The 12,144-nt window shown below is 34.2% G+C and overlaps 1 protein-coding gene across 1 annotated transcript; it reads right to left on the reverse strand.

The window, feature by feature from the left end:
* Positions 1 to 7,426: 7,426 nt before the first annotated feature.
* Positions 7,427 to 9,607, reverse strand: LOC148545510 (uncharacterized). The gene is made up of 8 exons (XM_088498254.1): positions 9,545 to 9,607; positions 9,398 to 9,418; positions 9,178 to 9,262; positions 8,548 to 8,705; positions 8,369 to 8,420; positions 8,174 to 8,251; positions 7,995 to 8,088; positions 7,427 to 7,543 (listed from the first exon to the last, which is right to left on the reverse strand). Exons 1-7 carry the CDS (start codon positions 9,605 to 9,607, stop codon positions 7,997 to 7,999), a joined length of 549 nt encoding a protein of 182 aa, XP_088354380.1. The 3' UTR covers positions 7,427 to 7,543; positions 7,995 to 7,996.
* Positions 9,608 to 12,144: the final 2,537 nt, after the last annotated feature.

The raw sequence follows: 12,144 nt of genomic DNA on the forward strand, positions 1-12,144 counted from the left end.
TATATTTCCTGCAAATTTACATCATCTGCAATTGTTCTAAGTTCTAATTTACTGCTTTCTTTAATCTTCAGCACCCAGCCCCCTTTACATTTCATGCAATTTACCTTTCTTGTCATTTAAGATTTTGGCAATTTACATTCCTTGCTCTTTATGTTTCTGCTCATTTACTTTCTGCAACTTTAAATTTCTTGTCATTTACATTCTGTTGGTTACATTTCACTTAATTCACCAATGTTAGCTTGACTAAACTAATTACCTCACTAAAGTTTCTTGATCCATCAATCCCTGTGGGATCGACCTCACTCTTGTGAGTTATTACTACTTGATGCGACCCGGTACACTTGCCGGTGAATTTTGTGTGGAATTCTAATTTCCACCCATCAAGTTTTTGGCACCGTTGTCGGGGATTGATTTAGATCAACAATGATTAAGTGGGTGAGAAGTCTAGATTAAGCATTTTCTTTGTTTTTGTTTTCTGTTTTAAATTGACACCAATGTATTTGAGTTATTGCCTTACTAAGAAATTCTTCTCTGTGACATGAATTTCAATTTTCATTGGTGTTGTGTTTTACGAAATTCAAATGGAGTTCAACTCATCTTATGATCAAAGAAATTTTATGGGATATTACCCACCATCACCAATTTCTAATGATAGCTGGGAATATCACCAACAAATTACAGATCCTGAGCACTCTAATCCATGGAGATATGTTTCAGAACCACAAGATGAGCAAGAGAATCATATGGGATATTTTTCACCACCACAAAATGATTCAAATCATTATGATGGATGGGAATATCACCAAGAAATGATAGATGATGAAGCAATTCACATAAGATATGATCCAGAACGTTATTTGTGTCATTACCCTCATGATGTCTAGACATGTCAACAAGAGTATGAACAATCAGTTGAAATGGGACACCTCCCAGAGACACAATATGATCCAGATTTTGATGAGTCTAACAACTACTCATATTTTGGCTGGGAGAGTCAAAATAAAAAAGATCTTAGTGATCCATACTTTGTTCATCAAGAGACATCTTCACTGGAGTGCACTTTCAATAAATTCATGCAAGATTGTCCCCCAATACCACAAGATGATCCATACTATGATGACTTCCACAATTCTTCAAGTTGTGATTGGGAGGATCAAAATCAAAGAGCACTCAATGTGTCATACTCCATTAATCAAGAGCCATCATCACTTGAACAAGCTTTAATTCATTTATGCAAACTTGTCCAACCTCACCTCCCAGTTCTTCATTTGAAAATTCTTCATCACTTGATTATGCCTCAGCACACAGTTTCCTCCAAGATCCATACAAATCATCTCACCAACCACAAAATTCATTCCACAATTCACAAAATTCACTCCATACCCCTCAAAACAATTTTACCACAACACATCCATGTCTACAAAATCACTCTCAACCTTCATCTCTTGAACTAGCAGGTGAGGATTACTGATAAACCACTATTTTATGATATATCTTGTTCTCAATTGAGTGTTTTTATCAATTCGTCACCCACTTATTCATTAGATTTGCATGGTTTTACAATTCCTTCCTTATTCTATGATATATGTGAAAACATGTTTCCTATTCCTTAAAAATATTTATTTTAATTATCCTTTATTACCATTTGATGCCGTGATCTGTGTGTTAAGTAATTTCAGGATTTATAGGGCAGGAATGGCTTAGAGGACAGAAAGAAAACACACAAAAATGGAAGGAACACACAAAATGGAGTTTTGAAGAAAATGGCAGCGACGCGCACGCATGGACGACGCGGACGCGTGCCTAGCGCAAAACGCAAGTGACGCGTACGCGTGAGTGAAGCGTACGTGTGACAAGGAAAAACTCCAAATGACGCACACGCGTGACAGACGCCACGTGCAGAAAATTGCAGAAGTCGCCCCCAGCGATTTCTGGGCCCTTTTTCGACCCAAATCCATGCCCAGAAACATAGAATAGAAGCCAGAGAATGGGGGAATCAAGAGACACAATTCATACAACATTCATAATACACAATTTTAGGTTTTAGATGTAGTTTTAGAGAGAGAGAGGCTCTCTCCTCTCTCTTAGGTTTTAGAATTAGGATTTCTTTTACTTTATGGTTATTACTCCATTCCAGGTTCAATGTTCCCAACTTTAATTTATGTTCTCTTCTTTTTTTAATTATTCTAATGCTTTTACCTGTTAATTACTTATGTTGCCAAATTGGCTTATGAACTCTTCATGTTAGATTTGAATATTCTATTTAATATAATTTGAGGTATTTCAGATTTATGATTGTTTTATTCTATTTATGATGCTTTCAATTTAATTTAGATTTTTCTCCTTTTGGCTTTGATTAAGTAATTGGTAACACTTGAGTTGTCAAACTCAGCAGTTGATTGAGAATTGGGAATTGCTGATTGATTTGGATCCCTCTAAAGCTAGTCTTTCCACAGGAGTTGATTAGGACTTGAGGAATCAAGTTAATTTGTCCACTTGACACTCCTTTATTTAGTAAGGGTTAACTAAGTGGGAGCAACAACAATTCTTATCACACCTGATAAGGATAACTAGGATGGGATTTCCAGTTCTCATACCTTGCCAAGAGTCTTTATAATTATTAATTTATTTTTCTTGCCATTTAAATCACTTGTTCCTTATTTCAAAAAAAAAAAACCCCAAAAATATACCTTTTTCCATAACCAATAATAAACACACTTCCCTGCAATTCCTTGAGAGACGACCCAAGGTTTCAATACTTCGGTTATCAATTTTATTGGGTTTGCTTAAGTGACAACCAAAACTTTTGTATGAAAGGATTCTTTGCTGGTTTAGAACTATACTTACAATGGAAATTTATTTGAGAAAATTCTTTACTAGCAAGGATCATCTCGTCAATTACCTTCAATGGTCCAAAGAATCCTTGGAAAGCCAATACCAAGTCATTAAAAGACAAGGACAACTCTTGGAAAGACATAAACAATCCTGGAAAGAAATCCTCTTCAAGAAGATGGAGGGGCATTTGGAGCATGGCAGGAGAAACTTAGGAGAGCCAAGAATTAAGGATAAAGAACAATCTGTGAGTGAGGAAGTGGAAGAGCAAGAACAAAAGGCCCCTGTGTCAAGTGAAATTGCAATGAAGGATGAGGAACATGAGCCAAGGATTTTATATTCACAAAAGCTAATTGAAGTGACAATAGAACGTGAAGATTCCCTCCCAAAGGACTTAATGGAAAGTCGTGAAGAAGAAATGGAGGAAGACAATCAAAGAGATTCACATTCAATTGAAGCAGAGAAATGCATAGATGAAGGGCCCATTGAACCATTAATTCAAAAGGCTCTTGATGGAAAAAACACTACAACAATCACACAACCACCAACTCTTAACATCCAAGAAGTGAAGGCAACTAACAAGAGCACCGAGAAGAGGATTGTGACCAAGCCACAATTGATCATATCCATGAAGAAGGAAAGGTCGAATACAGCCAATCTAACCCTTGAACCATCAGCAAGCAAGCTCAACCAGGCCATTTACAGAAAGAAGCTTGCTGAGAGGAGACCAAGAAAGGGGACACTAGCTGAATCTTCTCCCCCCTTGAGGTCATTCTTCTTAACAAAATGGAAGAAGAGGAAGAAAGTGAAGAACATGTCAACCGTAGGTAACATTTCATTTCTTTACTTTATTCACTCTCTATGTCTACTTTGTTTATTTTCTTTCTCTGTTTTGTTTAAATTTCAATAAATTGGCATATGATTACATTCTAAGTTTGGTAGGTGTTGCCATGCAATAATTTATTTTCAATCCCTCTGGATGATTGCATCAATTCTAATTGAGAGTGTCACACTAAGATTCTAAGTTTGGTGTGCCACTTATTTTCTATGGAATTCATTCAGCAACACCACTTGTCTGCATAATCATAATGCCCTTTGCAGTGTTATTTTTCTTTTAGTAAGACAATTTTAGTTTTCTCTTTATGTTAGTCATTTCCTTGTTTTTAGTGCTTTCCTTTATTAACTGTTTTTGTTAATACATCACCAAGAGATCCTTATTTATGACATATTCTTGGCTTGGTGATTGTACTTAACATATAACAATTTCATCTGTTTAGTTTTAGTTCAAATAAATTGACATAGGATTGCATTCTAAGTTTGGTTATGCAACAAAATTTGCTTCCAATCTTTACTGGATACTTGCATCAATTCCAAGAGAAAGTGTCACACTAAGTTTGGTGTGCCATTTATTTTCTTTATGCAATGTATCATGCACACCCTCTATGTTTGCAATCATAATGTCTCTGTTTTCTGTGCCTTGATTATTATCTTTAATTCTGTTGCTTAAAACACATGTGTTACTAACATTTCATTGTGTAAGACATTCAGGATTCATGTTAGCCCCATAGCCATTGTTCTAATTGATTGCTTGAGGATGAGCAAGCATTTTGAGTTTGGCAAGGGAAAGGGAAGAATAGAAGGAAAAGGATAACAGTAGAGAAGGTGAATTACAAGGTTGTAAAGTTCCTTTTCCTCTCATTTGTTTCCAGCACAGTAAATTGCATGATTGTCTTTATCTTCTCTGTATGCATGTGTGGTATGAATAAGCATAGCCTGAATTTTGATTTGTAACATGTTGCTGTGACATTATCACTACCATCTTGAATTTTATGAGTTCAAAAGCAATAAAGCATCATGATCATAAACAAACAAGGTCATTAAAGAAGAATTTAGCATGTGCATACAAGTATTGGAAGGCTAGTATGGTTAACTGTTGCTCAATTGCATTAGATCTTCTTTAATTGAAGTTTTCATCTAGGACATTTTGTGAAATCTTTTGAAATCATGAAAACCTTGAAGAAGCAATTACAAATTGAGGCAAGAAAGAAAAGGGGAAAGAATGAGAAAGCTGAAGGCTCTGAGTACCAATGACAATTCCATTGTTAAGTACTTAGAGTCAAGGTTAGGCTCAAGCGCAAATGCACTCCCTCAAAGCTCAAGGCTCTGAGCATCAATGACTAGAGAGTTAAGAAAAGAAACAAATGAGCTTAAAGAAGAACTCTAATTAAATGCTTGTGGTGCTTATGTATCAAATGGTAATACTTGAAAACAAAGCATTTAGAAGTCGTAGCTTTGTTATCAACTCATGGGGGAAAGCACCCAAAAGGAGAAGCTAATAAGAAAATGAAAAGCTTATTTCAAGGAAGAAATATAAGGAAAAGATTTCATAAAATGAGCTAGATAGAAGCATCAATCATTTACATTTCTTTTGTGATTGTAGCATGCATAGAAAATTAGCCAACCATGAACATTGAGTTGCTATTCTTCTCACCTTCATTTGTCAAAATGTACTACATGATTCTTTTCTTGCTTGGGGACAAGCAAGGTTTAAGTTTGGTGTTGTGATGACATGTTATCATGTCATGTCTTTCTATGCTTTTTCATACAAGAAATTGATGATTAGTGCTTAAATATTGCATTCTTTTGTGCTTAAATGGTATAATTCTTTGATCTTTTGATTTTATAAACTTTGTAGGAAATAAGAAGAAAAAGAAGAAAAAAAAAGCACAAAATAAGCTAAAAAGAAGAAAAGAGGAATTTTGGGCACGCTTTGAAGATTGAACACGCTTTGGAATCTTAGGCCACACTTTTTAAAGCGTGGCTCATGGCCATGGAGCCTTGGCATTAGCATCATGAACTATCATGCATTAATGCTTATGCATGCATGCATTTAATTATTAAGTGACCGAATGAATGAAATGAATGCATGTATGAAACATTTAATTAATAATGCCAAATGAATGAAATAAATGAATGCTATGTTAAGTAATTGCCATTACTAATCAAATGTAATAATATAATGAAAGCATGCATGCATGGAACAATTAATTACTAATGCTAATGAATGAAGGCGTTAAATGAATGAATGCTTTAACGTTAAAGCATTAGCATTATTAATTAAAGCCATACATTTCTAATGCAATTGGAAAATCAATCTTTATGTCAATGCATTAATAAAAGCATGCATGTAATATATTAATAAGAAAGCCAATGAATGAAAGAAACAAAGCCTAGCACTCATTAAAGAGAGCGCTACGTTAAATTTTGTTCATTTTTTCGGGCTTTTCTTTAAGCCTTGTGACAGCATGAACATGCCTCCTTCAAAGGGCCATAACTTGAGATACAGATGTCCAATTGATGCGCTTTCAGTTGTGTTGGAAAGCTGACATTTAGAGATTTCCAAAGATATATAGCAATCTATATTTGGCATGAAATTAAAACTCAAGAGATAGTCATCTTTAAGGCCCAAGAAAAATACTCAACCAAGGGAGCAAAGGCCAGCACCAAGGCTCGAAGGGGGAGCGCTCAATCAAGACAAGCGGACACATCAAAGGATGGTGCTCAAAGAAGTGAGCGCTATGCTCACAAGTGTGAGCATTCTCGTGCCTTAGAACCAAGAGAAAAGCTAGGTGCATGCCATGACACGGACGAGGCACACAAGGAGGAGTAGTGCTCAAAAATTCAAGCATACCGCTCCCTTTTGCTACCTTTTTTGTGCTCTCTTGGCCAAGGATAGCTGAGTTCAAAGCTGGCCCAGATAAGCAAAGGAATGTAGCGCTCAAAGAGTGAGCGGAACGCTCACTTAGTGAACGCTATGGGCAAGGGCCAATTGCAACCAAGGTTCACCAACCAAGAATGAACGTGACGCTCATTCAACCAAACGGAGCGCTCCACTGCAAGGTTCCAACACACCCTGGGAGTGTCACCAAGCCACTCCCACTACTAGAAAAATCACTTTTAGCGGCCATTTATTTTGCTTTTAGCGGCAATAAAAATAGCCACTAATACATTTACCGGCAATTAGACATTAGCCGTTTTATGCTTTGTCGCTAAAAGGTTTCAGCGGCAATTATACATTTGCTGGTTAAAACCTTTTTAATGGCCGCTAAAGGTTATAATTTTTTGCGGCAATTATACAATTGCCGGCAAAGACCTTTTTAATGGCCGCTAAAAGTTATCATTTTTTGTGGCCAGTTTTTTGGCAATTTATATGGCCACTAAAATTAATTCTAAAATTATAATATTATTCACTTTTAGTTGCCATTGTTATTGCCGCTAAAATCTTAAGTTATTTCTTTATTATATTATACTCATTTTATTAGAACTAACAACCTATCTTTTTTTTTCCTAAAATCTAAAATTATTTTTTAAGACAATTATTATTATTTGTACATAATATAAATATACTAAAATTAATTACTACAAAATAAAATATTTTATTAAACACAATATCAGTAACAAGTCTACATATATAATTTAAGTATGTTTCATAGCAAACTGAAATAGTAATATTCAACAAAATATGTCTTGTGATTACAAAATGTGATTGCATATAATATTTGAAATTCTAAGCACTAGTATTTACATTTCACATAATCTTACAGATATTTATTTTTACTATTCTACAATGATAATGAAACCTATCACCAAAATTTCTAAAAAGAACAAGCATGTTGCCTTTACTCTTCAAGTTAGGATTCCCGAATGCCACCTGTTTTGAGATGCAAGTTTCAATGTGGTTAACCAGATCATTCAAGCACATTGAAAGGTGAAGACCAGAGAGTTTGATCTGATCCAAATTGCAAAGAATCTTCAGAGTTTAAATAGAAAATAATTTTAAGGTATAAATTGAAAACTAAACTTAATTGGCTAAAAGTTTAATCCTAAAACTAGCATGGTAAAACATTTAGAACTTAAAAGGTTTCAGACACTTGCACCTTTTTCTTATCCCAGTAGAAAGAACTGGCTATATAAAATAAATGACACTATTGGATATCATAGTAATTAATAAATGAATAACGGCCTATACAACAAGCAGTAGTTACCTAACCTAGCTTAATTTTTCCTCTTATAAAGCACATGAATGTTACAAACCACAACTTTACTTGAATCTTTTGTGTTGCAGAATATTACTATCCTAGCATTGGTATTGAGTATTCTACCTTTAAATGTCTGAACAAGTTCCATGCCTTCTAATATTCGGACTTCGAAATCTTTTGATGTGATCATGACTCTTTAGTGGTTTTTCTTGGAAAACTGCAATAGAACCAAGTGTTGCACCATTAACAAAGTAAGTATAAGATATAAAATTCTTTTTAGGGAGGAATGTCAAGATCAAAACCTGAATTCCAGTTATCTTGTTGCAAGATATTGGTGTTCTCATTAATCTGTGCCTCAAGATGGAAATGTTTGCCTAAATCTGTAAATCATTAGTAATCAAATTTAGACACTTGTTTAATTCATTTCCTATCTTATTTTTTTCAGAAAACCAGGTATCAAAACTATGGTAATCTCTAAGCTATAATTAAGTACTTACCCGAAGCAACATAAAAGTGACATATGCTGGTAAGGGAACTAACAACAAATCCCTGCACAAATAAATAATCTAAGGTTCAAAATCCACTTTGACTGTGAGTTTTTATATTAAGAATAAGCAAAAATAGATCAAAAATTTTTTTGACAAGATTTAATTGAGTACTGATAAGATTAACATACCTTTTCAATTGGTTGGTAACTTATGGCAGTTATGACATCTCGAATGTCTGCCCAGTCAACCACTCGCTCTTCGTGCATTCTCCATATTCGAACTTTAACATCTATGGAGCTACTAATGAAGTAATTTTCATCAACAGGGTTGAATTGAATGCATCTCACTGCTTTCATGTAAACAAGAGATATAATAATTAAATATCATACTAGTTGAAGTGTTGAAATAAGTTATGCTAATAACAGTTCATATTATAGTTACAACTAATAATGGTTCATATTAAAGACTGGATGCATCAATTGATACAACGTGCCAAATGCAAACAACACCGTCTTGGCCTCCACTAGCAAGATACTGGCCACTGGGACTAAATTTCATGGTCCAAATTAGGCCATTGTGAGTTATTCTGTCTAGTAAAGAATGCACTCAATTCCATCCACCTCTTTTAATGTTACTTGAACCACAACTTTATTTCTTTCTTGGCCAAAACGAATGCGCTCCAGCCAATTGAAAGCAACTAACTCTTCAGATGCCCTTAACAAATTGTGCAAAATAATAAGCAAGATTTCTCAGTTAAAACATAAATTTAAAGAAAAATAATGAAGATTTTCCAATATCATAAACCAAGAAAAAGTTACCTCTGTAAATATGCTTAAACTTCCATTGAACCCCATGAATATCCTTTGCTACCAACTCCTGAGTAGGATTTTTCATTGTCATATTCTACAACAACAAAACCAGAAAAAAAATAGAAAAATCAATTAAACATTTTTCAATTTTCAATGAGGGAATTAATTGTTCAGAAAATGTATCAAATTCTCAATCTGAAGATGGTTCCAAGGTGGTTTGAGCATAAACCTTGCTACTTTCCATCTTGGCCTACAAAACAAAATTAACAAGATTCTATAATCAGTACATGAAAAATCATCATTCCAATGAGCCAATCAATAACACATAACACAACATAAGTAACCAAAAAAAGATAAACATTATCAGACACTTAACATCAATGACACAACATAAGATCTTCGATGGAAGATTGTATTTGGGAGATTTCTGATTCTTCATCTACCTCAATTCTGGTTCTGGCAACTACAAAAGAAAAAAAAAACAAAATTATATAACACTAATTAAACCCCTTAAATTTGAAAGCATACATAGAAAAAAATGGAAAAAATGAAATTTACAAACAAAATCAGAAACAAGGTGAAGAAGTATATATTATACCAATTCAATGTAACCCAGGGAAATAGAAAACTCTATCTTGAACACAAGGAACATCCATTAATGGCCCAGCACACAACCAGAGAGAAATAGAGGAGGAGCAATAACCATTGGCGACACCGATAACAACAAAATCCTGATGAATTTCAGAATTAGCAAAAATATAAAATGAAAAACAAAACATCAAAAAAATAAAGGGATTATAAACTTATGTTTCTTGTGAATTAATTAATTAGCATGAATCACATAAACCCTAGAAAATGAGAATTTCTCAAATAAGGAACCACAATTAAACAAGAGAAGGTTGAAAAGGTTACTGAGATGCGAACTGAAACCAGAGATCATAATGTATGGCAGAGGTGGCGATAGAAACCACCGCATGAGGCTACAAGCCATCGACAGAGACTGTAACATGAACCAGTGACAACCAACGCCTATTGAGGATGAGGTGGTAGCGAAGAATGTTACTTGAGTCGTTCGGTGTAGAACTTGGTGTGAGGAAGGGGAGGAGATGGCAGCGATGGCGAAGTGAAGAGGTTGCGACACCAAAGTGAGGTGGAGGCAGTAAGAGAGTAAAGAGGTGTGAAATGCGAGAAATGAGAAAATATCTTCAGCTTTGAAAGTGATATTCTTCATAATTTAAAAAGATTGAAAGAAGAAGAATTACATGCATAGTTAATGATTATTTCGTGGCCATTTATCTAATTGCCGTTACAAATGAAGTATTAAAGGCAATTATTTTATTTGCCGTAAAAGAAGTCATTTAGCAAAAGAAATTATGGCTATATTAATATGGCCGCTAAAAATTTGTCGGTAAAAATCAAATTTTTTGTAGTGTCTTGACCCAAGTCACCAAATACATCCGGATCCATTTTCATTCAAATCCAAAGCAAGCAAAACCCAATTGACATCACTCAAAGGCACAAGGATCAGTTAGATTAGGAATTTTATTTAATTGTAATTTATTTTCAATTTTAATTTCATTTTTATTTTGTGAAGCCTATATAAAGGCATCTGTTTCATTTTCAAAGAAGGCTGGCTTTGCTAGAGAGTAATAGGAGTATGGTAGAATAGAAAGTCTTCTTTGAAAAAATTTTAATTTTTCTGCACTTTCTATTTTTCAATCTTGAATTCAGTTTATGCAAAATTTCAATTTCTTACATCTCTCTACTGCAATTTCCTCTTCTGCAATTTCTCAATTCAGTTTGCATTGAGCTTGAGTTTAAATTTTCTGTTCCCATTGCTTCCAATTTACTTTCATGCAATTTAAATCTTCCTGTTCCTCTGCATTTTATATTTGAGTTTGCTGTGAGCTTGATTTACATTTCCTGCAAAATTACATCTTCTGCAATTGTTTTAAGTTCTAATTTACTGCTTTCTTTAATCTTCAGCACCCAGCCCCCTTTACATTTCATGCAATTTACCTTTCTTGTCATTTAAGATTTTGCCAATTTACATTCCTTGCTCTTTATGTTTCTGCTCATTTACTTTCTTCAACTTTAAATTTCTTGTCATTTACATTCTGTTGGTTAAATTTCACTTAATTCACCAATGTTAGCTTGACTAAACTAATCACCTTACTAAAGTTGCTTGATCCATCAATCCCTGTGGGATCGACCTCACTCTTGTGAGTTATTACTACTTGATGTGATCCGGTACACTTGCCGGTGAGTTTTGTGTGGAATTCTAATTTCCACCCATCACAACCCAATCGTAGGTAACATTTCATTTCTTTGCTTTGTTTATCCTCTCTGTCTGCTTTGTTTATTTTCTTTCTCTATTTTGTTTAAATTTTAATAAATTGGCATATGATTATATTCTAAGTTTGGTGTTGCCATGCAACAATTTGTTTTCAATCCCTCTGGATGATTGCATCAATTCTAATTGAGAGTGTCACACTAAGATTCTATGTTTTGTGTGCCACTTATTTTCTATGCAATTCATCCAGCAACACCACTTGTCTGCATAATCATAATGCCCTTTGTAGTGTTATTTTTCTGTTAGTTAGACAATTTTAGTTTTCTCTTTATGTTAGTCATTTCCTTGTTTTTAATGCTTGCCTTTATTTACTGTTTTTGTTAATACATCACCAAGAGATCCTTATTCATGACATATTCTTGGCTTGGTGATTGTACTTAACATATAACAATTTCATTTGTTTAGTTTTAGTTCAAATAATTAACGTATGGTTGCATTCTAAGTTTGGTGTTACTATGCAACAAAATTTGTTTCCAATCCATACTGGATACTTGCATCAATTCCAAGTGAAAGTGTCACACTATTTGGTGTGCCACTTATTTTCTTTCTGCAATATATCATGCACACCCTCTATGTTTGCAATCACAATGTCTCTGTTTTTTTTGCCTTGATGATTATGTTTC

The sequence above is a fragment of the Arachis ipaensis genome, chromosome B9 (assembly GCF_059453495.1).
Source record: "Arachis ipaensis isolate K30076 ecotype BB chromosome B9, ASM5945349v1, whole genome shotgun sequence".
Classification (NCBI taxonomy): Eukaryota; Viridiplantae; Streptophyta; class Magnoliopsida; order Fabales; family Fabaceae; genus Arachis; species Arachis ipaensis.

Coding starts and splice junctions, on each gene's coding strand:
- LOC148545510 (XM_088498254.1), bottom strand. CDS start 9,607: ATGAAGAATCAGAAATCTCCCAAATACAATCTTCCATCGAAGATCTTA. Junction 8,706..9,177: donor GTTTAAGCATATTTACAGAG/GTAACTTTTTCT, acceptor ACATGAAAGCAG/TGAGATGCATTCAATTCAAC. Junction 8,089..8,173: donor ACAAGATAACTGGAATTCAG/GTTTTGATCTTG, acceptor GTTCTATTGCAG/TTTTCCAAGAAAAACCACTA.